General features: G+C 43.9%; 1 protein-coding gene across 1 annotated transcript in view; it reads right to left on the bottom strand.

The window, feature by feature from the left end:
* The window catches only part of MEI1 (meiotic double-stranded break formation protein 1), a 124,230-nt gene that overhangs the window by 61,188 nt on the left and 37,778 nt on the right, over window positions 1-25,264 (bottom strand). Inside the window, exons 8-17 of the mRNA XM_049884513.1 lie at window positions 23,174-23,288; window positions 22,248-22,364; window positions 20,914-21,013; window positions 20,650-20,784; window positions 7,388-7,502; window positions 6,293-6,384; window positions 5,105-5,246; window positions 3,576-3,687; window positions 2,979-3,039; window positions 1,524-1,621 (exon numbers count right to left, since the gene is read on the bottom strand). Coding sequence (XP_049740470.1) covers window positions 1,524-1,621; window positions 2,979-3,039; window positions 3,576-3,687; window positions 5,105-5,246; window positions 6,293-6,384; window positions 7,388-7,502; window positions 20,650-20,784; window positions 20,914-21,013; window positions 22,248-22,364; window positions 23,174-23,288 — 1,087 coding nt within the window. The remainder of the gene's footprint in view (window positions 1-1,523; window positions 1,622-2,978; window positions 3,040-3,575; window positions 3,688-5,104; window positions 5,247-6,292; window positions 6,385-7,387; window positions 7,503-20,649; window positions 20,785-20,913; window positions 21,014-22,247; window positions 22,365-23,173; window positions 23,289-25,264) is intronic.

Genomic DNA, 25,264 nt, shown 5'->3' with positions numbered 1-25,264 from the left:
CTCACTGTTTAGGAGGCTAGAAGTCCGAATTCAGGGTGCCAGCTCTAAGGGAAGGCTTTCTTTCTCTGTTGGCTCTGGAGAAAGGTCCTTGTCTCTTCTGAGCTTCTGCTCCTGAGTGATCTTCATGTGGCTTGGCATCTCTCTTCCCCTATCTCTGCTTGCCTGTTTGTCCTAATCTCTTTTATATCTCAAGAGGGATTAACTCAAATATTATATAACATCACTTACATAAAAAGACAGGAAAAGGCAAATGTATAGTATAGAGGCATAAGTTTCTTAATGGTTACCAAGGGCGAGAAGAAAGGGAAAAGGGGGGTTAATGGTGACGAAAAAATTCCCATTAGATTAAGGATAGGGTTGCATAGCTGATTATATTAACTGTTGTCAATAAGTTGTACACCTATAAAAAGTTGAACTGGGCAAAAGTTGTGTGACAGATATACTTATATCAAAGACAAAAAAAAAAAAAAAAAGAGTAGCTGCTGAGGCTGCTTATGTACAACCAAACACCTTAGAGGATTTGGATACTTGGTTTGGAGGTCTAGAATCATAGTTTTACGGGACATCCCAGTTAATTGCCCTAATGACATGTTTAGTGCTTCTGTTCTACCTCCTAGTGCCTGGGCTCTTAAAAGCTTGCAAGCGGCCATCCAAGGTACAACAGTTGGTTTCTACTCACCTGGAGCATCAGAAGAAGGAGAAGCAGGATAGGAGGAGGAAATGGAATGCGTGGCTAATTGCCTCCATGAACAACTGCTTCCTTTGCCACGAGACCAGAACTGGATGGTGCCTGGCTACCACTACTGAACATTTTGATCAAAGATTCCATAGAAGAATCCCAACCAAAAAGGGAAATGCAGAACCGAATTTAAAATTTTCATGGACTCCAGACTTCCTGAACGAACCCCTGAAACTACTGCCCAGAGATAATCTCTGAACCTTAAACCAAAAATATCCCCTGAAGTCTTCTTAAAACCAAACAATAGTTTAACTTAACTAGTAAAAAAGGTCTGCCTTGAGCACTGTGCTCTTTTAAGAACTATCTATATGGGATCAAATTGACAACAGCAACTCAAAAGATTAGACAGGAGCCTTAGGAGACAGGGAGTTTATGTTAATGGGAGAGGAACAACTCAAAAAGGAGGGTGAAAATGGTTGCACAACTCGAAGAATGTAATCAATGTCACTAAATTGTACACACAAAAACTATTGAATTGGTATATGTTTTGCTGTGTATATTCTCAACAACACAAAATAAATAAAGTTAAAAAAAATAAGAGCTTGATTTACTAATCCTGCCTCACTAACATAACAAAGACAACCCAGTTCCAAATGGGATTATAACCACAAGCATAAAGGTTAGAATTTACAACACATATCTTTGGGGACACAATTCAATCCGTAACATTACTATACTGACAAACTACCCAGCTAGTCAATAAGGTACCCAGATCACTGGAAGGCCAAGCTTGCAGGTTCTGACCACCATGGAACTCATGAGTGGTCGAACTACAAAAACTTACCTTCTTGGGAAGGTGGTCTTGTCTTCTCTGGAGCAGAGAGGAGGTTGAGACACATGTAGTAAAGGAAACTGGAACACACCTGGTTTAGGGCTGAGTGACTGAGAGGGAGAAAAGGAAGAGAGAAGAAGAGAGAAGACGTTTCTACTTTGGCTCAGACAGCATTATGCCTGCCATGTGCCTGGGCACCACTGTTCTGTGCCAGAGCCCAGTGAATTCTGAGCACCACAGGCAGTTCCTTTGCCCTGAGAGAGGAGGTCCTGCGATGGCTGTGAAAAGTAAACATGGAACATGCTGCCCCAAGCTGCAAGTTAGGCACTTGGTCCTCACTAAAAATTCACTGAAAAAACAAATCAAGGAGGGTTGCTAATATAACAAGATAGACAAATAAAAAACTGTTCCTGGGTCTAGAAAGGGAGGGGGGAGTACAAGAAAAACAGGAAGTTGCTGAACCCAAGACAGGTAGTCAGTGAGTACTACCAACATCCAAACTTTTGACTTTGAACCTGCAATCCAGATGGATCCCTGTATTCTCTCCTGAACACTGGGTGTTCTGTTCAGAGATAGGGGAGGAGAGCTGGTCACCACTCTGTAGTCACCTGTGGACTGTGGGTGAGAACAAATGGTCTCTGCCAAGTAAATGCAGAAGCAGGGGGCAGATCAGACACAGGACATTGCAGAGGCTGCTCCAGAAACCTAACAAGACAGAGACAGAGGCAGCAACCTCTCTACTGTGCACAAGAAAGCTTCTCCTCAGGAACTGCTGGGCTGGCAGCAACTAGAACATAACCCTCTCGTGAAGGACACGGCATCTTGGGAGCTGGTATAGTAGGAGACAAACGGAAGACAGCCTGGTACATGGAAAGAGCACCTGAGTGGGAGCAAAAAGACCTGTATTGAAATCCGATCTGCTAACCACAAGGCCTTGGGCTTGTCCCTTCTCCATCTGAGGGGCTCAGTTTTCCCACTTGTAAAATGAGGGATTAGACAAATGAGCCCCTAAGAGCCCTCCCAGTTTGGATGTGACAGAGTGCCCATCCAAGTGTCACATGGAATAAGAGACTTAACTGAGCCAGATTAAATACAACCTACAGAAGCACATCCAGCTCATAGCTCCAGTTGCTATGTCAATCCCCTCATAGTCCTGTGACTACCATGTTTTTACACAAATAAAGCAGTGCGTATTATCCTATTTTTTTTTGCCAGCTGCACCCTCCCAGCTCCTTGTGGGGTATTTTAAGTGCGTTATGCTAATTTAATAGCAACATTTGAAAAAAATTAGCATAGCATGCTTACGAAAATACCTGGTAGGAGGCTGGTTCGCCAAAAAAAGTATAACATGTGCGCATCATTTGCATAAAAATACGGTAAATACAGCAGCCAGAAATTCCACTTGTCCAGTCAAGAAGAACACTGGCCCCTGGCCATTCATTTTTGCCTGAGACCATACATACATACCTCAGGCCACTGCAGAACCTGGCCTTCAGCTCCAGCGTCAGTTGTATGAAGGATGAGGCAGCTTGGGAGAAGTGGGAAGAAAGCAGAGAGCTATAAAGCAGGCTTGTTACAGAGATCCCCATGTTTGGGGGTATCAAAGAGCACTGGTCTTGGAGTCATACAGCCCTAGATTAAAATTTGGCTTCACTGCTACCTACTAGTGCGACTCTGGAAAAGTTATTTAACTGCCTCTACCACTCAGTTTTTTACGACTCAGTTTTGAAATCTGTAAAATGGATGTAGCACTAACAACCTCACAAGTTGCTGTAAAGTCAAGTAAGAGAAACATATACAGAACATCTAACAAGCACTTTATTCAGAAAGGGCTCGTTGTAGGCTCTGAGCTGGAACCTCCTGGGCATTCTCAGAGGACTTTCAATACACTTAACGACTTTTGATTGCTGCATGATATTTCTTTCCACTTAACACCGGGCAGTGTGGACATAGATTCTGAATGAGTAAGAAAACGTCCCATCCCACAGGTCATGCTCTGCGTACTCTGGGCAGCTGCCTAAGGTGCCTCCCTCCAGACCCAACCTCCACACCTGCCATCCCTACCAAGCTTTTTGGAGAACTTCTCCCTCATGTGGGGAACAATGACAAAGAGGTTGTGTAGCGTCGAGAAGAAAACTTCCATCAGGGCTGGGTGGGTGGCCTGCTCCAAGTGCCTCTGCAGAGAAACAGGAGGGAGAGCACAGTCCACCAGGACTGAAACCCTGAAGAAGAAAAAACTAGCAACCAATCTAACAACAGTAGAATAAATCCTTTCATTTGAAGGGTACAAGAAAAGGTAGGAATCTGAAGTCACAAACCTAAATCCAAGGCTTGGGTCTGCCACTTAAAGACTGTGCAAGATGCTTCACCTGTCTGGGCCTCTGTCCCCGAGTATAAAAACTGTAATAACAACAAGACCTACTTCCTGGAAACAAATGAGGCCTGATGCGTAAAAATGCTTTTTATGTTTTTATCACTATAATCATAACAATAGCATATAGCTCACGAAGTGCCCTCACGTTTATTATTTTATGTGATCCTTGAACATGGCCACGAGGTAGCTAGATGTAGTAGTCAGAGCTCTGGAATAAGAGGAGAAAAAATTAGGGTCTCATCCAAGCTCTGCACAAAGGCCTATGTGCTCTTGGGTCAGTCAGTCACTTTTCCTCTCTGTGTCTCATTTCCCTCATCTGTAAAGAGCCAGGGCCTCAGAGACATTCTCTTTATATATACCTTTGCTTTGGTTTTTAAAACCAAGTCAGGGTTTTTTTTGTTTGTTTAATTATAGAAGTAATACATGTTTCTTAAAGAAAAATTGTAAAATAGAGAGAAGTAGAAAACAGGATTCTATGAGCCCATCCAGCTCTAACACTCTATAAACCTGGGAGGAAGGCAAAGCAGAGAAGAAAACCACCGTGCATTACCCAGGTTGTGCTAGGACAGTGCCCGTGAGTCAGGGCTGCAGCCCTGGCTCCCCCCGCCACCCGAACTGCCTGCAGACCCTGTCTGTCGGGCTCAGTGGCTTCTTCAAGGAAAGGCAGCGTTCTCCCGCCAGAGCCAGAGCCCTGCTGCCACCTACTGTTCCCAGTGGGTGTTTAGGAGGTACCCTTCCCAATTAACAGGGACTCCACGGCATTTTTTTTTTTTCCACGGCATGTCCAACCCTAAAGCAGGAGAGGGCTTGCCCAAGGGCACCCGGGCAGCCAATGGCTCTGAACCCTGCTCTTCCTACCACCTCTATCCCAAGTCAGCTCAAAGCGAAGCTCTTCCCAACCAGGTCTTTCTTCATCTATCAGCTGGGGGAATTACAACAAATCTGACAGGGTTATCAGGAGGATTAAAGCAGGTAATGAATATGAGGCCCTTATCACTCCATAAACATTACCTATTTATTATTTGATTATTCCTGCTTTCCACTTTTTCTTGAGAGGCATTTATTAGTTGTATAATGAAAAACTACTTTATTTTAAAAACTAAAGGGAAAGCTCTTAGAAGGTCCAATTGCACAGTCGTTGGCCTGCGCCTCTCAGCCTGCCTTGCCCTCAGTCTTCTCTTCCCCAGGTTCACACTGTCCAGGGCACAGGGGAACTCACCATCACCATGGGGACACACAAGGAGTCACAGGCACTGAGGAGAAATTCTGAGAAGGCCTCCAAGGTGTCTTCTTTCTCGGCACCGGGAGCTGTGAACGGATTCTCCTGGGCCAAAGGCTCGCTCTGGAATTCCACAGCCAACCTGAGAAATCGATGTGCAGGTATGTCCACTACACTCACACAACATACAAGTACCCTCCTGCGGGTAGCTCAAGGCCCAGGGGAAGTATCCTCATCATCAGACCTGGAGAAAAGTCAGGGACCTCAACAAGGAGAGGACCTGACCCTCGGCCCTCCCCCCACACCTGCCCACACCATCATACTTGAGTCTTGAGCCCTACTTCGCATATTTCCCTGAACACACAAGCTGCTTGCCGCTTCATTTCTGCCTTTGCACATGCTGCTCCCTCTACCTGGAATGTCTTCCCTGGACTCTAGAAAACTGCCTCTTCCCAAAGAAACTGTGAGCTCCCTGTGGGCAGGAGCCATTCTTACTGATCTTTCTACCTCTGCTGTCGTGTACCAGGTTGCTCACAGCAGATACAACAAACATTTGTTAATTTGAATTGAATTAACTCAATAAGCATTCAATGAACACCTACCATGCTAGCTGAGGGGCTCAGGACTAAATGAGACACAGCCTCATTGCATAAGAGTGAGGACTTTGTTAGCTGCCATCAAATCAGCCCCCAACTCATGATGACCCCCGTACAATGGGACTGGACTATTGTGATTCATAGGGTTTTCCTTATCTGATTTTTGTAAGTAGATCTCTAGGCCTTTCTTCCTAGGCCATCTTAGAGTGGAAGCTCCATTGAAGAGCAACGTGTAGGCTTCCACTGACAGATGGGTGCTGGCTGTGCTTGAGGTGCGTTGGCCAGAATTGAACCTGGGTCTCCCCATGGGAGGTGAGAATTCTACCACTGAACCACCATGGTCCTCAGCAAAGCCTTTACCAGGAAGGAGTCTTTAGTAGAAATTTCAACCTGCTAATTACTGTCTGTCTGCAAACCTCCTCCACCCCGCCCCCACCCCCAGGTCTCACTCCGGTTTTCTAGCCAAGGTCCTCTCACTATGCAGACAGAGCAGCAGAAGTCAAGTGCTGCTCCCACAACTTCATCCATGGTCTGAGTCCCCTTCCACTCCCACCCTCCTGGCTACTGCCTCAGACCACACAGGGCCCCTCACCTGCAGGCACTCCGAAATCCCTCCAGAGTGCTCAGGAGGAACTTTCCCCTTCGCACAATGGCCTTCTCCAAATCTCTAGTGGAGGCGTGGCCCTGAGTGAAAAGGAGAGAAAGGAATGTGTTGGTCAAGGACTTGTTTCCCAGTCTGTGCTTGGATGACTACTGACCTCTTCCCAGACACCTAACACTTTCTAGGGGATCTTGGTTAGGCCCTTATAAATCTAGCCATTTAATAAAAAAAAAAATGGTAGAGATGGAAACTTTAACAATCTGTCTCCCAGTGAATGACAGGACTGATTGTTGGTCTCCTATATGGCTAATGACATTAGCCTTAAAAAAATAAAAAAACTGTTGCCGTCAAGTCGATTCCAACTCATAGCGATGCTACAGGACAGAGTAGAACTGCCCCACAGGGTTTCCAAGGAGTGGCTGGTGGGTTCGAACTGCCAACGTTTTTGGTTAGCAGCCGTAGCTCTTAACTGCTGTGCCACCAGAGCTCCGTTAGCCTCACTGGTTGTTAATGCCCATATTAGTTGCTCCAAAACACAAGAAAATCCCCATCCCATTAGGTGTGAAGAACTTAAGTTTCCAAAGTTCATCCTGAATGACACATCAGCATTAACACTGACTGTATCTCTTCTGATACCTTAAGTCCATAGACCGTTCAAAGCCAACCAATTACAATGTGCTGGACATGGTCAGGTTCTTCCTGTGGTTCTAGTGAACCCAGCTTTAAGTGATTTTGTGACCATGTCTCTCATACCTGTTTGGATGACATAAAAGACAAGGTGTGCAGGCTTGGAAACAAAAAACCTGGGATTTGACTATCCAGGCTCAGGTACTTGCTAGTTTTGGACCTTGGAGAAAAATTATTTTAACCCTTCTGGGCCTCAGTTTCCTCATCTATAAAAATGGGGATAATAATCCTTAAGTCTCACAGCTCCACATTCGGGAAAAGTAACACTGCATTATATGTGTGTATGCACATGAGAACAGGCTATAAAACAGCATATGAAGGCAAGGCAAAGTGCCAATTATCCTTCTCAAAACACATTACAGCATGATCCGGGGAAGAAGCAGGCTGCAGTGCACTGACCAGGGGTCTCCTGTTCAGCGGAGTCTGGGAAAGATCCGCACACCGGCTCAGCATGGCTTCGACCAGGGTCCGCAGTTCCCTGTACTGCACTGGTGGAGAGCTCTGGTGGTCCTTCCTGCACCCAGAGAGACAAGAGCAGGCTCAGGGCAAGGTAGGGGTCTTCCCAGGATACTATGGGGCAAGGAGAAGGGGAGGGTACAATGCAGTGTGGTGGATCAGAATATGGGTCCGGGTTCTGATCCAGTAAAAGTCCTAGCTCCACCACTCACCTAGCTACACGTCTTTGTGCACACTCCTATCCTCTCTAACTTTCGGTTTCCTCATCTATTAAACAAGGATTAACAGTATTCTCCTCACAGAATTATTCTGAGGACCAAATTAGATAATGTATACCAAGCACTTAGCACAATACTTAACACATAGTAAGTTCTCATAAATGGTAGCTATGACTATTACTGATGTTATTAAGGATACAGAGGGTTTTCTCAGTGAGAAGGGCCTCCCCATGAAAGAAGCGCTATTTAGAATCGAAGGTGCATCAAGAGATATCCATGACCACTGTTCTCAAATAAGCGGTAAGCTCTCCAGGAGAAGAGAGATCAAACTTGCTTTCAATTACCCCAATGAGGAAAACTAGGATCAATAGGTAAATATTAATAGAACCTGGATTTTATGTCAATATGAGTGTTATGGATTGAATTTTGTCTCCCCAGAATATGTACTGAAATCTTGCCCCTATACCTGTGGATACAATCCTGTTTAGAAACAGGGGTTTTCTTTTGTTATGTTAATGAGTAGTACCAGAGTAGAACGGGTCCTAAACCTAAAAACTTCTAAGTTACAGTTACCAAAAAACCCCATTCTCAACGAGTCAATTCCAACTCATAGTGACCCAATAGGGTAGAGTAGAACTACCCCATAGCGTTTCCAAGTAGTGGCTGGTGGATTTGAACTGCTGACTTTTTGGTTAGCAGCTGAGCTCTTAACTACTGTGTCACCAGGGTTCCAAGTTACAGTTAGGTATCTTTTAAAGGTGGTTCTGAAAATATCCTTTACAGATAGAGTATTCCCTTATTGTTCCATTTTTGTCTTTCTTGCTTGAATGCAAATGTGATGGCTGGAGCTGTAGCAGCCATCTTGGACCACTAGGTTGAAGCTGGGTATCAAAGATTGGGAAGCAACAAGCTAAAAGGTACATGGCTCTCTGATGATTGGAGAGTGTCATACTACTCTGGACAACCGAGCCAGACTCTCATGTGAAGAAAAATGAACTTCGGCCTTGCTTAATCTACTGCAAATTTAAACTGTGACTTGCAAACAAATCCTAAATATTACAGATGTGTGGCAGCAAACTTTTTTCTCATGGTACTCCTCCATTTTTATCCTTCCAATTAGCAGAAAATTATAAGGTTTACAGAAGCCAGTGTTGACAAATGTTCATATCATATCCCTTGAGTCTAAAATTACACTTTCAGAAATTTATCCTATAGAAATTCTCCTATAGGTAAAATGATACATACAAAAAAATTCTCTGCCATACTACTTATTATAGCAACACTATTAATAAGTATGGACAATATATGATACTGATCAAGTGATAGCAAAAAGAATAATAAAGGTTCGTAAATATATAAAAGAATTCTAGAAGAATATATGCTGAACTATTAACAGTGGTTACCTTTGGAGGTGAGATTATAGGGGTCTTTGACTTAAAATTTTAATTCTTTTACAAGCGTGTGTTACTTTTTCTTTTCTGAATTTTTCTTATCCATCATTTTTCTTAAGTCAGTACACAATTCCTCCCCATTCCTCCCAGGTTTTAATATGTTGTTGTTGTTTTGGGTACCATCGAGTTGATTCCGATTCACAGTGACCCCATATGACAGAGTAGAACTGCCCCATAGGATTTCCTAGGCTATAATCTTTATGGGAACGGATCACAAGGTATTTTCTCCCATGGAGCCACTGGTGGGTTTGAACTGCCAACCATTTGGTTAGCAACCAAGCACTTAACCACACTGTACAACCAGGGCTCCAAAAGCATATATTAGTTTTAAAATAAGAACAAACAGGAAATTTTTTAAGTGAAAGATAAACCTCTAGGCATCCAGCTCCAGATAGTAGGCTGGGCAAACTTTTCTTCCCTTCCACCCAACGCCCCAAATAAATCTCAGTGGGAATAAACCTTTACAGAAAATAGGAAGGAGATCATCAGTGGACCACAGACATCAACAAATTCTTGCAAGATTAAAAGGTAAAAAAAGTGTACTGGGTTGAACAGTAACCCCTCAAAATTCACATCCTCTGGAATCTCAGAATGTGACCTTATTTGAATATAAGGTCCCTGCAGATGCTATTAGTTAAAGTCATACTGGATTACCATGGGCCCTCAATCCAAGCACTGGTATTCTTATAAGAAGACCACGTGCAGAAACAGAGACACATGCGGAGAAGAATGGCATGTGACAATGGCAGGTAGAGACTGGAATGACGCAGCTGCAGGCGAAGGAACGCCACTGATTGCCAGCAACTGCCAGAAGCAAGGAAGAGGCAAGAAGGATTTCTCTCTAGAACCTTCAGAGGAGATATGCTCCTGCTGATGCATTGATTTTGGACTTTCAGCCTCCAGAACTGTTGCTGTTGTTAGGTTCCGCTGAGTCAGCTCTGACTCATAGTGACCCTGTGTACAACAGAACAACACACTGTGTGGTCCTGCACCATCCCCACAGTCGCTGATATGCTTGAGCCCACCACTGGAGCCACTGTGTCAATCCATCTAGATGAGGGTCTCCCTCTTTTTCACTGACCCTCTACCCTACCAAGCATGATGTCCTTCTCCAGGAACTGGTCCCTCCTGATAACATGTCCAAAATACACAAGATAGGGTCTTGCCATTCTCGCTTTCAAGGAGCACTCTGGCTGTACTTCTTCCAAGACAGATGTGTTCACCCTTCTGGCAGTCCACGGTACATTCAACATTCTTTGCCAACACCAGAATTCAAAGGCATCAATTCTTCTGCAGTCTTCCATATTCACTGTCCACCTTTTTTTTTTTTTTTTTGCATGCATAAGAGGCGACTGAAAATATCATGGCTTGGAACAGGCGCACCTTTACTCCTCAAAGTGACATCTTTGCCTTTCAACACTTTAAAGAGGTCTTTTGCAGGAGAGTTGTCCAATGCAATACGTCCTTTGATTTTTTGACTGCTGCATCCATGGGCGTCGATTGTGGATCCAAGTAAAATGAAACCCTTGGTAACTCTGATCTTTTCTCTAGTTATCATGATGTTGCTTATTGGTCCAGTTGTGAGGATTTTCATTTTCTTTATGTTAAGGTGTAATCCATACTGAAGGCTATGGTCTTTGATCTTCATCAGTAAGTGCTTCAAGTTCTTTTCACTTTCAGCAAGCAAGGTTGTGTCATCTGCATATCTCAGGTCATTAGTGAGTCCTCCTCCAGTCCTGATGTCCTGTTCTTCTTCATATAGTCCAGCTTCTTGGATTATTTGCTCAGCACACAGATTGAATAAGTATGGTGAAAGGATACAATCCTGACACACACCTTTCCTGATTTTAAACTGGGTGGTATCCTCTTATTCTATTCAAACGACTGCCTCTTGGTCTATGTACAGGTTCCTCATGAGCACAATTAAGTGTTCTAGAATTCCCATTCTTCACAATGTTACCCATAATTTGTTATAACAGACACAGTCAAGTGCCTTTGCATTGTCAATAAAACACAGGTACACATCCTTCTGGTATTCTCTGCTTTCAGCCAAAATCCATCTGACAACAGCAAGGATATCCCTCATTCCACATCCTCTTCTGAATTCAGTTTGAATTTCTGGCAGTTTCCTGTCAATATACTGCATACTGCTACAGCCACTTTCAAATTATCTTCAGCAAACTTTTATTTGCATGTGATATTAATGATATTGGTCAATAATTCCTGTGTTCTATTGGATCATCTTTCTTTGGAATGGACACAAATATGGTTCTCTTCTAGTTGGCTGGCCAGGTGGTTGTCTTCCAAATTTCTTGGCAAAGGCAAGTGAATATCTTCAGTACTGTGTCCATTTGTTGAAACATTTCAATTGATAGTCTGTTAATTCCTGGAGGCTTGTTTTTCACCATTCTCTTCAGTGCAGCTTGGACTTCTTCCTTCAGTACCATCAGTTCTTGATCATATGCTACCTCCTGAAATGGTTTACCGTCGACCAATTCTTTTTGGTAGAGTGACTCTCTGTATTCCTTCCATCTTCTTTTGATGCTTCCTGAATTGTTCAATTTTTTGCCTATAAAATCCTTCACTGTTGCAACTTGAGTCAATTTTTTCTTCAGTTCTTTCAGTTTGAGAAATGCTGAGCATGTTCTTCCCTTTTGGTTTTCTAACTCTAGGTCTTTCACATTTCATTATTAATACTTTACTTCGTCTTCTCGAGCCAGTCTTTGAAATCTTCTATTCAACTCTTCTACTTCATAATTTCGTCCATTCACTTTAGCTACTCCACATTCAAGAGCAAGTTTCAGAGTGTCATGTAACATTCATTTTGGTCTTTTCTTTCTTTCCTGTCTTTTTAATGACCTTTTGCTTTCTTCATGTCATCCCACATCTTCATGTCACGACATCTTCATGTCATCCCCCGTCTCATCTAGTATTTGGTCATTAGTATTCAATGTGTCAACTCTATTCTTGAGATGGTCTCTAAATTCAGGTAGGATATACTCAAGGTCGTACTTTGGCTCTCATGGATTTGTTTTAATTTTCTCAGATTCAACTTGAACTTGCATATGAGCAATTGATTGTCTGTTCCACAGTCGGCCACTGGCCTTGTTCTGACTCATAATATTAAGCTTTTCCATCATCTCTTTCCACAGTTGTAGTCAATATGATTTCTGTATTTTCCATCCAGTGAGGTCCACATGTATAGTCACGGTTTATATTGTTGAAAATGGGCATTTGCAATGAATAAGTCGTTTGTTTTGCAAAATTCTATCATATCATCTCTGGCATCATTTCTATTACCAAGGTCATATTTCCCAACTCCTGATCCTTCCTGTTTTCAACTTTTCCATTCCAATCATCAGTAATTATCACTGCATCTTGATTGCACGATCAGTTTCAGGCTGCAGAAGTTGGTAAAAATCTTCAATTTCCTCTTTGCATTAATGGTTGGTGCGTAAATTTGAATAATAGTCATATTAACTAGCCTTTCTTGTAGGTGTATGGATACTATCCTATCACTGACAGCATCGTGCTTCAGGATAGATCTCGAAATGCTCTTTTCGATGATTAACTAATGCCATTCTTATTCAATTTGTCATTCCTGTCATAGTAGAACATATGATTGCCCAATTCAAGATGGCCAATACCAGTCCATTTCAGCTCACTAATGCCTAGGATATCAATCTTTATGCAGTCCATTTCATTTTTGATGGCTTCCAATGTTCCTAGATTCATACTTCATACATTCCATGTTCCGATTATTAATGGATGTTTGCACCTGTTTCTTCTCATTTTTCTTTTTTTGTTGGAAGTTTTTTGATTACCGTTTCAATCTCTTTTTTTGTTATGGGTCTATTTAGTTGTTCTACTTCTGATTGTGTTAGTTTAGGTAGGTAGTGTTTTTCCAAGAATTCATCCATTTCTTCTAGGTTTGCAAATTTGTTAGAGTACAATTTTTCGTAGTAATCTGAAATGATTCTTTTAATTTCATTTGGTTCTGTTGTGATGTGGTCCTTCTCGTTTCTTATTCAGGTTATTTGTTTCCTTTCCTGTATTTCTTTAGTTAGTCTAGCCAATGGTTTATGAATTTTGTTAATTTTTTCGAAGAACCAGCTTTTGGCTTTGTTAATTCTTTCAATTGTTTTTCTGTTCTCTAATTCATTTAGTTCAGCTCTAATTTTTATTATTTGTTTTCTTCTGGTGCCTGATGGATTCTTTTGTTGCTCACTTTCTATTTGTTCAAGTTGTAGGGACAGTTCTCTGATTTTGGCTCTTTTTTCTTTTTGTATGTGTGCATTTATGGATATAAATTGGCCTCTGAGCACTGCTTTTGCTGTGTCCCAGAGGTTTTGATAGGAAGTATTTTCATTCTCGTTGCATTCTATGAATTTCCTTATTCCCTCCTTGATGTCTTCTATAACCCAGTCTTTTTTCAGGAGGGTATTGTTCATTTTCCAAGTATTTGATTTCTTTTCCCTAGTTTTTCTGTTATTGATTTCTAGTTTTATTGCCTTGTGGTCTGAGAAGATGCTTTGTAATATTTCGATGTTTTGGATTCTGCAAAGGTTTGTTTTATGACCTAATATGTGGTCTATTCTAGAGAATGTACCATGTGCGCTAGAGAAAAAAGTATACTTTGCAGCAGTTGGGTGGAGAGTTCTGTATAAGTCAATGAGGTCAAGTTGGTTGATTGTTGTAAGTAGGTCTTCCGTGTCTCTACTGAGCTTCTTACTGGATGCCCTGTCCTTCTCCGACAGTGATGTGTTGAGGTCTCCTACTATAATTGTGGAGGTGTCTATCTCACTTTTCAATTCTGTTAAAATTTGATTTATGTATCTTGTAGCCCTGTCACTGGGTGCATAAATATTTAATATGGTTATGTCTTCCTGATCAATTGTCCCTTTTATCATTATATAGTGTCCTTCTTTATCCTTTGTGGTGGATTTAAGTCTAAAGTCTATTTTGTCAGAAATTAATATTGCTACTCCTTTTTTGCTTATTGTTTGCTTGATATATTTTTTTCCATCCTTTGAGTTTTAGTTTGTTTGTGTCTCTAAGTCTAAGGTGTGTCTCTTGTAGGCAGCATATAGATGGATCGTGTTTCTTTATCCAGTCCGTGACTCTCTGTCTCTTTATTGGTGCATTTAGTCCATTTACATTCAGCGTAATTATAGATAAATAAGTTTTTAGTGTTGTCATTTTGATGCCTTTTCATGTGTGTTGTTGGCAATTTCATTTTTCCACATACTTTTTTGTGCTGAGACGTTTTTCTTAGTAAATTGTGAGATCCTCGTTTTCATAGTGTTTAACTTTATGTTAGTTGAGTCGTTACGTTTTTCTTGAGTTATGGAGTTGTTATACCTTTTTGTGGTTACCTTATTATTTACCCCTATTTTTCTAAGTAAAAACCTAACTTGTATCGTTCTATATCGCCTTGTATCACTCTCCATATGGCAGTTCAATGCCTCCTGTATTTAGTCCCTCTTTTTGATTATTGTGATCTTTTACCTATTGACTTCCATGATTCCCTGTTATGTGTATTGTTTTTTTTTTTTAATTAATCTTAATTTGTTTTTGTGATTTCCCTGTTTGAGTTGATATCAGGACATTCTATTTTGTGACCTTGTATTGTGCTGGTATCTGATATTATTGGTTTTCTGACCAAACAATATCCTTTAGTATTTCTTGTAGCTTTGGTTTGGTTTTTGCAAATTCTCTAAACTTGTGTTTATCTGTAAATATCTTAATTTCGCCTTCATATTTCAGAGAGAGTTTTGCTGGATATATGATCCTTGGTTGGCAGTTTTTCTCCTTCAGTGCTCTGTATATGTCGTCCCATTCCCTTCTTGCCTGCATGGTTTCTGCTGAGTAGTCTGAACTTATTCTTATTGATTCTCCCTTGAAGGAAACCTTTCTTTTATCCCTGGCTGCTTTTAAAATTTTCTGTTTATCTTTGGTTTTGGCGAGTTTGATGATAATATGTCTTGGTGTTTTTCTTTTTGGATCAATCTTAAATGGGGTTCGATGAGCATCTTGGATAGATATCCTTTCGTCTTTCATGATGTCAGGGAAGTTTTGTGTCAGGAGTTCTTCAACTATTTTCTCTGTGTTTTCTGTCCCCCCTCCCTGTTCTGGGACTCCAATCACCCGCAAGTTATCCTTCTTGATAGAGTCCCACATGATTCTTAGGGTTTCTTCATTTTTTTTAATTCTTTTATCTGATTTTTTTTCAGCTATGTTGGTGTTGATTCCCTGGTCCTCCAGATGTCCCAGTCTGCATTCTAATTGCTCGAGTCTGCTCCTCTGACTTCCTATTGCGTTGTCTAATTCTGTAATTTTATTGTTAATCTTTTAGATTTCTACATGCTGTCTATGGATTCTTGCAACTTATTAATTTTTCCACTATGTTCTTGAATAATCTTTTTGAGTTCTTCAACAGTTTTATCGGTGTGTTCCTTGGCTTTTTCTGCAGTTTGCCTTATTTCGTTTGTGATGCCTTGAAGCATTCTGTAAATTAGTTTTTTATATTCTGTATCTGATAATTCCAGGATTGTATCTTCATTTGGGAGAGATTTTGATTCTTTTGTTTGGGGGGTTGGAGAAGCTGTCATGGTCTGCTTCTTTATGTGGTTTGATATGGACTGCTGTCTCCGAGCCATCACTGGGAAACTAGTTTTTCCAGAAAATCCGCTAAAAAAAAAATGCAATCAGATCCCTATCAGAGTTCTCCCTCTGGCTCAGGCTATTCGGATGTTAATGAAGCCGCCTGGGGAGGGTGGGGGAGGGATCAGAGAGATAGGAGAGTAGCACCTCGGAATATAGCCGGAGTTGCTTGTCTTGCTTGGAATGACTATTATATCTGAGATTTCCGCGGGGCGCGTCGCCTATGTGTGCTGGCTGTGTGGAGATTGCCCCAGGGGGGTCTGGCCCGCTGGAGTCACGGTCAGATCCTCCGCTGCCAGCCTGGGACAGTGCACTCCCGACTCCAAAATCAGTCGCTGCCTCCCGAGAACTCCCCGTCCCACCTGCCGCGTCACTGCGCCGCCCCCGTGAACCGGCTGGGCTCCCCCCCACGGTCAGCTCAGGCGAGCGGAGCTGCTCCCCGCGCCTGCGCCGCTACCGCGTGTCCCGACTGCGACGCCACTCTCCCCGCTCCAAGACCCGTCACTGTCTCCCGGGGACTTCTCCCACCGGCTGCGTCGCCACGCCGCCCGCGCGAGCCGGCTGGGCCCCCTCCCGGGGTTAGTTCAGCGGGGTGGAGCAGCTCCCTGCGCCCGCGCCCCGCCAAAATCCCGGTGGGACAGCTCCCCGGCTGGGACGCTGCTCTCCCCACTCCAAGACCAGTCACTGCCTCCCAGGGACTTCTCCCACCGGCTGCGCCACCACGCCGCCCGCGCAAACTGTCTGGGCCCCCTCCCGGAATGAGTTCGGGGGCCAGGGCTGGGCCCCTTGTTTGTGCCATCTGCCCCCATGGGCTCTGCCCCAAATTGGGCGCCGAAGGTCACCTGACTGGTACGCTGGCTCCAGGCTCTGAAAACAATCGCTGCCTCCCCATATTTGTTCGTTCTCTGTCTCTAAATCTGTGTTTGTTGTTCAGGGTTCGTAGATTTTTATGTATGTGATCGATTCACTTGTTTTTCCGAGTCTTTGTTGCAAGAGGGATCCGCGGTAGCGTCCACCTAGTCCACCATCTTGGCCCCCTATCTGTTTCTTCTCATTTTGAGTCCGCCACATCCACAGATGAAGGTCCCAAAAGCTTGACTCCATCCATGTCACTAAGGTCGACTCTACTTTGAGGAGGCAGCTCTTCCTCAGTCGTATTTTGAGTGCCTTCCAACCTGAGGGGCTCATCTTTCCATATTACACTAGACAATATTTCACTGGCCAATTTTTTCAGAAGTAGACTGCCAGGTCATACTTCCTAGTCTGTCTTAGTCTGGAAACTCCGCTGAAACCTGTCCACCATTGGTGACCATGCTGGTATTGTAAATACTGGTGGCATAGCGTCCAGCATCACAGCAACATGCAAGCACCCACAGTACAACAAACTGAGAGAGGTGTGGTGGTCCAGAATTGTGAGGGAATAAATTTTAGTTGTTTGTAAGCCAGTTAATTTGTGGTAATTTGTTACAATAGCCCTAGGCAGCTAATATAAAAAGTGAGGAAATGGTACTCTAGAAAACGCAAAAAGGGTTTGGAACAGAGAAGGAGCCAATTCAGGCTCAGAGCTGACAGGTGCAAGAAAGGACAAGTAAAGTCCCTGGAAAAACAAACAGCTCTCTGATAAATCACAGCATAAACATAAAATGTGTAATAATTTTCAGCAATTGGTGAAATACAAGAAAAGATAAGCAGTTTGGCATGGAGCTAGTATCATGCTCCTTTGAGGGCACAAGAATAGTAACAGTAGATTTTAGGGAAAGATATATATCTAGCAATAAGGCCTGTCATTATAATGTAAATGCTAGTACTCGTCATTGTAATGTAGATGCTATTTTTTGTTTCAATTTTTGGAACAAATTTAGAGTCAAATCAAAAAGACTTAAATATAGTTACAGAAGAGACTATAAATATTAACACTTTTATCCTGGAAGACAACAGGGAATCCCTGATGGAGCAGGAGAACAGTGGGACATAGATCTCAAATTCTCATAAAAAGACCAGGCTTAATGGTCTGACTGAGACTAGAGGGACCCTGGAGGTCATAGTCCCCAGACCCTTTGTTAGCCTAAGATTGGAACCATTCCCGACGCCAACTCTCCAGACAGGGATTGGACTGGATTTCAAGACAGATAATGATACCGATGAGGAGTGAGCTTCCTGGCTCAAGTAGACACATGAGACTATGTGGGGAACTCCTGTCTGGGGGCGAGATGTGAAGGAAGAGGGGGACAGGAGCTGGTTGAATGGACACAGGGAATACAGGGTGGAGAGGAGGAATGTGCTGTCTCACTAGGGGGAGAGCAGCTAGGAGTACATAGCAAGGTGTGTATAACTTTTTGTATGACAGACTGACTTGACTTGTAAACTTTCACTTAAACCGCAATAAATAAATAAATTTAAAAAAGAGAGAGAGAGAGGGATTACAGCCTTGGAAACCCTATGGAAGCTGTTCTACTCTGTCCTACAGGGTCACTATGAGTTAGAATCGACTCAATGGCAATGGGTTAGAGTATCCTGATGGCCTACTTAAGATTGGTCAGTCAAGAAGACCTCCCTGAACTGGGACCAGAATGATGAGAAGTAGCCAGTCACGTAAAGATTTAAAGAGAGAATATTTTAGGCAGTGGGAACAATTGGTAGAAAGGCTCTATGGCAGGGAAAACCTTAGCGTATTCAAATGGAGCAAGAGGTGACTGAGTCCTAACTGTCGAGCCAGGAACAGATCTAATTCTTGAGATCCCAATTGAATGTTTTTCCTCATATGGTGGTAGCACAAACAGATTGAGTGAGGCACCAGGCAGTTGGGAGTGTGGTCTGGAGCTTCGAAGGCCACTGTGGTGAGCTGAATGGTGGCCCCAAAGATATCAGGTCTTATTCCCTGGAATGTATGGATATTGCTTTCCATGGCAAAGGTTTCACAGCTGCAATTAAATTAAGGATCTTGAGATGAGGAGATTATTCTGGATTATCTGGGTGGGTCCCAACTGCCATCACAGATGTCCTTATATCGGACAGGCAGCAGGAGATTAGACACAGACACAGAGGAGAAGGCAATGTGAAGACAAAGGCAGACACTGGTGTGATGAAGCCACAAGCCAAAGAGCGCCAGAAGCCAGCAGAAGTTAGAAATGAATTCTCCTCTGGAGCCCCCAGAGGGAGCACTGCCCTGCTGACCCCTTGGTTCCAGCCCAGTGATCCTGATTTTGGAATTCTGGTCTCCAGAACTGTAAGAGAATAATTTTCTGTTGTTTTAAGCCAGTAGGTTTGTGACAATTCATTACAGCAGCAATAGGAAATGAATCGAAATACTTTAGAACAACAGACTTGAACATCATCAGCATACAGCTAGTAGCTGAAGCTCTGTGAGCGGAGGGGAGCACTCAAGGAGAAACTATACCGAGAGACCCAGAGGTAGAACTCTGCAGATCACAGGTGTTGAGGAGCGGCCAGCTTCTGGTTAAAGATGATGGACTCGACAGGTGTATTTTCCTCTGCCACTCCTTATCAAGTGGGAGAAGGATGTGGCAGTCTGCTTCCATAAAGAGGTACAGCCTTGGAAACCCTATGGGACAGTTCTACTGTGTCCTATAGGGTTGCTGGGAGTCGGAACAGGCTCAATGGCAGCGGAGCTGGGCTTGGTTTTGGTACTCCTTATCAAATGAAAGCAAAAGGATTTCTAAAAAAGTTATAAATCCAAAAGGACAAAGAGAACACGGAAGAGATGATAACCTTCCGGAAGTAACAGATTTAGCAGATCTAAGAAAGCTGTCCCCTAAGCCAGCAGTGGGGAAAGCCAAGAAGTAACCTGATTTACATTTGGAACCCTTCAAAAGGAAGAGGGAATAGTGGCACCAAGTACCTCTGGAGGTGGGGGCACAGTCTGGACGGAAACAGAAAGGCTGGTCACAAATTTGTTTAAAAGCAGTGGGACCTCCAGCTCTCTCCCCACTTCGTACAGCCAAGCAATGATCCTCCGCCAGACCAAGACTGAAGTTTATTCTCTGAAGAAGGTAAAAGAGAGGAAGGTATTGTGAGAGAAGGTATTGTGCTGAAAACTGGGGGATAAAGTGAAGTTTACATAGTGAATGCTGAGGGCCTCATTTGGCTCCCAGAACTTGGACATCAGGCTTATTCCATTCACACAAGAGACCAAAGAGTGTCATCTGGTAATGTGTCAGGCTGAGAGGGCAGAGCTAGATACTGACATCAGGGTCTCCCCAAGAAAATGGCCCAGCCAGCTCCTCCTCAGTGAAACCCACGATCGAAAAGCCCCACTTGTATACACAGAACTTCCCATCAGCTTTTTAGTGCCCCATCCTTAAGTATGAGAAGACAGACAAAAATCACTAGACATTGGAAGAAAGCTTCCACAATGAAAGAGATACACAAAACAAAACAAAACAAAAACAACTTGAAAGATACTATGAAGGGAAATGAAGACTTCAAAAAAACTCTCCTTAGAGAGATGAGAAAAGTGGCAGATCCCAGGGATTTTATATCCATGAAATAAATATAGAATAAATGCAATTAAAAAAAGAAACATTCAGAGAACTGGACAGAGCTCCTCCAAATAAAAATATGAAAGCAGAAATATAACACTCTATACAAGAGTTGAAGGATAAAGTCAAGCAAATCTCCTAGAAGTTTATACATAAAGATAAAAAGATGGGAAATTGCCAGAAAAACAACGCAGGATATCCAACATCTGAACAGGAGTTCCAAAAGAGAGAACAGAATCAAGGCATTTGAGGAAAGAGAGAATTCAAGACAATTTCCCTAGCCAAAAAGCAAGTACCCCTGGAAGCTGTCCTGGCCTTGACAGGGCCTCAGGTACAGGCAGGTGTGGGAATACCAGCCTTGCTGAGTCTCTCACCTCAGAAACGCTGAAGCGGCCTTCACTGCCTCAGCTGCCACCTCCAGCACGGGGCTGCTCACTGCCTCCTGCAGGGCACGGCTTGCATCTCGGCACATGGCTGAGCTTGTGAACAGCTTGATCTCCTCTGGCTGCCTGAGAGATGGCAAATGAGGGACAAGTGAGTGAACTGCTCCTATCACTGGCCCCACCAGGGGTAAATCCTTCACTTTTTCCCTTCTCTGGGCTGGCCCCTTCACCCTGACTTCCCACAGCTTTGCTCACCGAGTCAGGATCTCAGCAAAGAGCAGCAGGCCCTGCTTGTGCAGCTCAGCGTTGTTCACCTTCAGGCTGCCCTGTAGGCTCCTCACCACCGACTCGATGCCTGCCTCGGGGATGACATGGCAGATCCCAGGGATTAGCACTCTCTCTGTAGCTCCTTCACTGCCCACCCAGGAAATGTGCCAGGTGCTGGGCAGCACATACTGGCTGGAGGCCCCTCGGGGAGGGGCCCTGACAAGACTGAGCTGACGGGCTAAATGTGAGATCTTTGAGAGCAGGCCCCCATCTGATGCATCACTACCTCTCCGGCACCCCCCACAAGCCATAGCACGGACCCTGGCACTGGAGGTATGATTCGCTAGTTGGCACACTCCCACTCCCCCTTGCAGAGTCAGGTCAGACCTCCACTCCTTCAGGAAGTCTTCCCTGACCACTCAGGCTGAGTGGGATCTCTGAACTCCCACAGCTCCTGGACTTCCCTCTAACAGACCTCCAATCAGCTAGTACTGAAATTGCCTGTTTACATCCCCGTCTCCCCTTCCTGAGCTCAAGCTCCATGAGGGCAGGGACCACATTATCTGTATCTCTAAATCTCCAGGTCTCAGCCTGGTACCTGGCATAGAATAGGGACAAAGAACATAAAATGAATCGCTGAACGTGTCTAGTCAAAAGCCTACAATAAAAAACCTGTATGATTTTAAAAGTCCCAGACAAGGAAGGAATCATCAAGAACGGAGAGTTTCAAGGAACTCTGAAAGAATGGCTCAGCAAAACTTAGGGACTAACTTGTAGATATCTGGGGCACAGCAAGAATTGAATCCAAGGCTGAGTAACACGTTTAAAGCTGTTCTTAAGGGCAGCAGGAATTCATTTAGTGGCTAATAGGAGTGTCCTTCTCTTGCTGAAAGGTCTACATGCAGATACTTCTGCTAATCAGTGAATGGGGTCCTGGGTGATATAGATCTAGTTAATGTTCTCAGCTGCTAACTGGAAGTTTGAAGGTTCAAGTCTACCCAGAGGTACCTTGGAAGGAAGGCCTGGTGATCTACTTCTGAGAAGTCAGGCATGGAAAACCCTATGGAGCACAGTTCTACTCTAACACAGATAAGGTCACCATGAGTCCAGAGGCAATTCTACTGCTATTAATCAGTGACCAGGAGAACCACTTGAATTCTGTAAGTTGTATATGGATATCAATGCTTACATGCGGAATCCGGTCATGAGTTTCGGCTGACGGAAATGACCAGACCTAAAACCCCTCCAAGGTGGGGGCTAGAGCCCTGTCACCAAAATGCTGTCTCCCCACCCCAGAGCTCCTACAGGACCCCACTACCAACCGTACACCGTGTGGCACTTGGAGAAGAAGAGCGGCTCTTCAGCCAGGAGTATCAAGCAGCTGTACACGGACCAGACAAGCACTTCGCTGGAAGAGGAGAGACGCTCAAAGAGGAACTCTGGCCAGGTAGACAGGAAGACAACAGTGAACGACAGCTATGTGATCACGACCCCTTAACTAACGCTGGTGCCCTGGATTTACTCAGCATCTCACTCCTGTTATTTCATCTCTTCACACACACTCTCCAAGAGACATGATCATCCATTCACAGACAAACCTGGAACTGCCCTCAGGATTATGAACTAACCTCTTCTTTTAACAGAGGGAGAAACTGAGGCCCAGAAAGAGGCACTGTTAATGGTAGGGGTGGGACTGGAATTCGGGTCTCCTAATTCTCAGAATGGGCAGCAGCATGATGCAGAGAAAAGAGCTTTTAGAGCCAGAGAGAGACTTGAGTTTATATGCCATCTCTGGCGAAGACTAGCCTTGTCGATTTGAGCCAGTTACTTCCCTTCTCTGAGCCTCACTTTTTTAGCCATAAAATGGCAAAGCTGAGGACCTAAGCATGGTAACATTTGCAGTGTACCACAGGGAATCTTTCCCAGCTCATAACAGGCCCTTGGGAAACATTGGTTCCCTTTGCCTGCCTGGTCCACGGTCCTTCCTGTGGTTTTTATTCCTACTGGTGAAATCAATGACAAAGATCAGGAACAAATTGTTCAAGGTTATACAAGAGTTCCATGGCAAGAGAATTCAGACTGCACGAAGCCTACTTCCTAGAGTCTGTCATGTACCTGTCACCAGCCCACCCCTCCAGTCTGGTTATCAAAGGACCACCAACAAAGCTGTTGCTGGTGCCCCTGCTGTGACCCACAGGTCTCCAGTCAAAGCTCTGGGGTCCTCGGAGAAGGTTAGAAGGCCCCCTACCTGGGATGTCAGCATGGATAAAGGCTGGGGCGTGCTTCGCTGGGGAGTGGACCAGCACCGCAGTTATACAGTGGGCACTGGCCACCTGCAGAGTCTCATCTCTAGACAGGAGAAGCTGAAGAAACAGGAACAAAGGGCCCCAGTCACAGCACTGGCAGGACCAGAGGGAACTGACCTGAGCACCTGGGGCAGGAGCCTAATTCATCTCTGGCTCCTTCAGGCACTGCTCAGCACTAGGCAAGGGTGGTGCTTAGGAAGAGTAGTCATCATCTATGGAAGTTTCTCTGAGCAGCAGCAGGTGAGAAGTAGAACAAAAGGCCACAATGTAAAATCCACCAATGGCACTCAAAGAACAGTAAGACCATCACCAAGAAGTGCTCAGGCCTTCCTTGACCAAAGTACTTTCTTAGCCCTCATCTGTTTTTGATGTTTGCAACAACCCTGTGGCACACCAAGGGAAGGCTCTGCTATGATCCTCACTTACAGAGTGCACAGAAAGAGTTAACGTAGCAGGTCTCAGACTGCTATGCTTACAAAGGCCTGCTTGCAAGGTTGCTCCTTGGGAACTTGGTGTCTTAGGCTGGTTCTCTGGAGGATCAAAACCAGTGAAGCATATATATAAATATAGAGAGAGAGATTTATTTCAAGGAAATGGCTCAGGCAGTTGTGAAGGCTGGCGAGTCCCAAATCCTTGGGTCAGGTGTCCGTCTGGAAGCTTCTTATGACTCAGACGGTTGCAGGGGCTGATGAGCTCAAAATCTGCAAGTTAGGCAGTAGGCTGCTGGCTCACATCCCATGAACCAGGGCTCAGAGGATGACAAGTTGGATGCAAGATCGAGAGAGGGCAAGCTTTGTCAGAACATCCATATATATTGGATGCAGGCCACATCCCCAAGGAAAGTTCTCATCCAACTAATTGGCTGATCACATCAAATCACAAAATGGAAATGATTACATAATATAAGCCAAACCACTGAGAATCATGGCCTAGCCAAGTTGACACATACCCTTAACCATCACAGTTCACCCCTTGTCAACGTGGCACCTGTACACATCTCCTTAAATCATACACAATCTCTAAGTAAAGACAATTATAAAGTCATACTTGTACCTAATGGGATACAACTAACATGTGTACAACCGAAAATGTACTAGTCCCCTTCGTTCCTGTTGTTGGCTGCTGTCGAGTCAGTTCCAACTAACAGCAACCCTATGTGTACAACAGAACAAAATGCTGCCCAGTTTACATCTTTTATTTTACGATAAGTAATGGAATAAGGGAGGGAAGAAAACAAAGATATTTGAATATATTTATCTACACATATATACGTATATATATAGATATATATATACACACAACACGCACATACCTATAACAAAAAATAAGGAAGAAATATTTGTAACAATTACAGTCTCTGTTTCTGCAACTTGTCACACGGTCGCAGCTGGTATTTAGAACTACCTTTTTTTTTTTCCACTACTCATTCCATCCTCTCTTCGCCTTCAGTTGGTCGTGATTCTTTAGCTGGTGCGGTGACCCAAACGTGCATTCCTGAAGGGTCTGGATCATTAGTAATCAGGTCAGAATTAAGGTGCTGTAGCTTTCCATTGACTTTAATCACAGGGCATGGTAGTATTAAGAGACATCCTGGGGGATCTCCTGTATTCCATACCCTTCTTTATCTCCTTATGTAATATCAATCTCATTTCCCCTTGGTAATCAGGATCTATCACGCCAGCCACTATGCTAACTCCCTTCTTTGCCTGTTGATCCAGAGGCGTGAGGAGCCCAAAGTGGCCAGGTAGCATTCTTAACCACCAGTTCAATGGAATGAGTGTTGTGTCTCCTGGTGAGAGCATTCCTCCCTTTGGAACGAAGACCTCTAGACCTACAGAGCATAGAGTTGCAGGGACAGGAAACAAAAACTTTGCAAGTAAGAGACCAGTGAAGTTCATGAGCATGGTCCCATCGCCACACTTCATTTACTGTGAAATGACTTCCTTGATCTGAGGCAATGTTGTGTGGGATACCACGATAGTGGAAAAAGCATTCTGTAAGTCCACAGATGGCAATTTTGGCAGAAGCATTGC

The sequence above is a fragment of the Elephas maximus genome, chromosome 4 (genome assembly GCF_024166365.1).
Source record: "Elephas maximus indicus isolate mEleMax1 chromosome 4, mEleMax1 primary haplotype, whole genome shotgun sequence".
NCBI classification, from domain to species: Eukaryota; Metazoa; Chordata; class Mammalia; order Proboscidea; family Elephantidae; genus Elephas; species Elephas maximus.
Note: the sequence above shows the minus strand (reverse complement) of the source record. Positions and strands in the feature narration are given on the sequence as shown.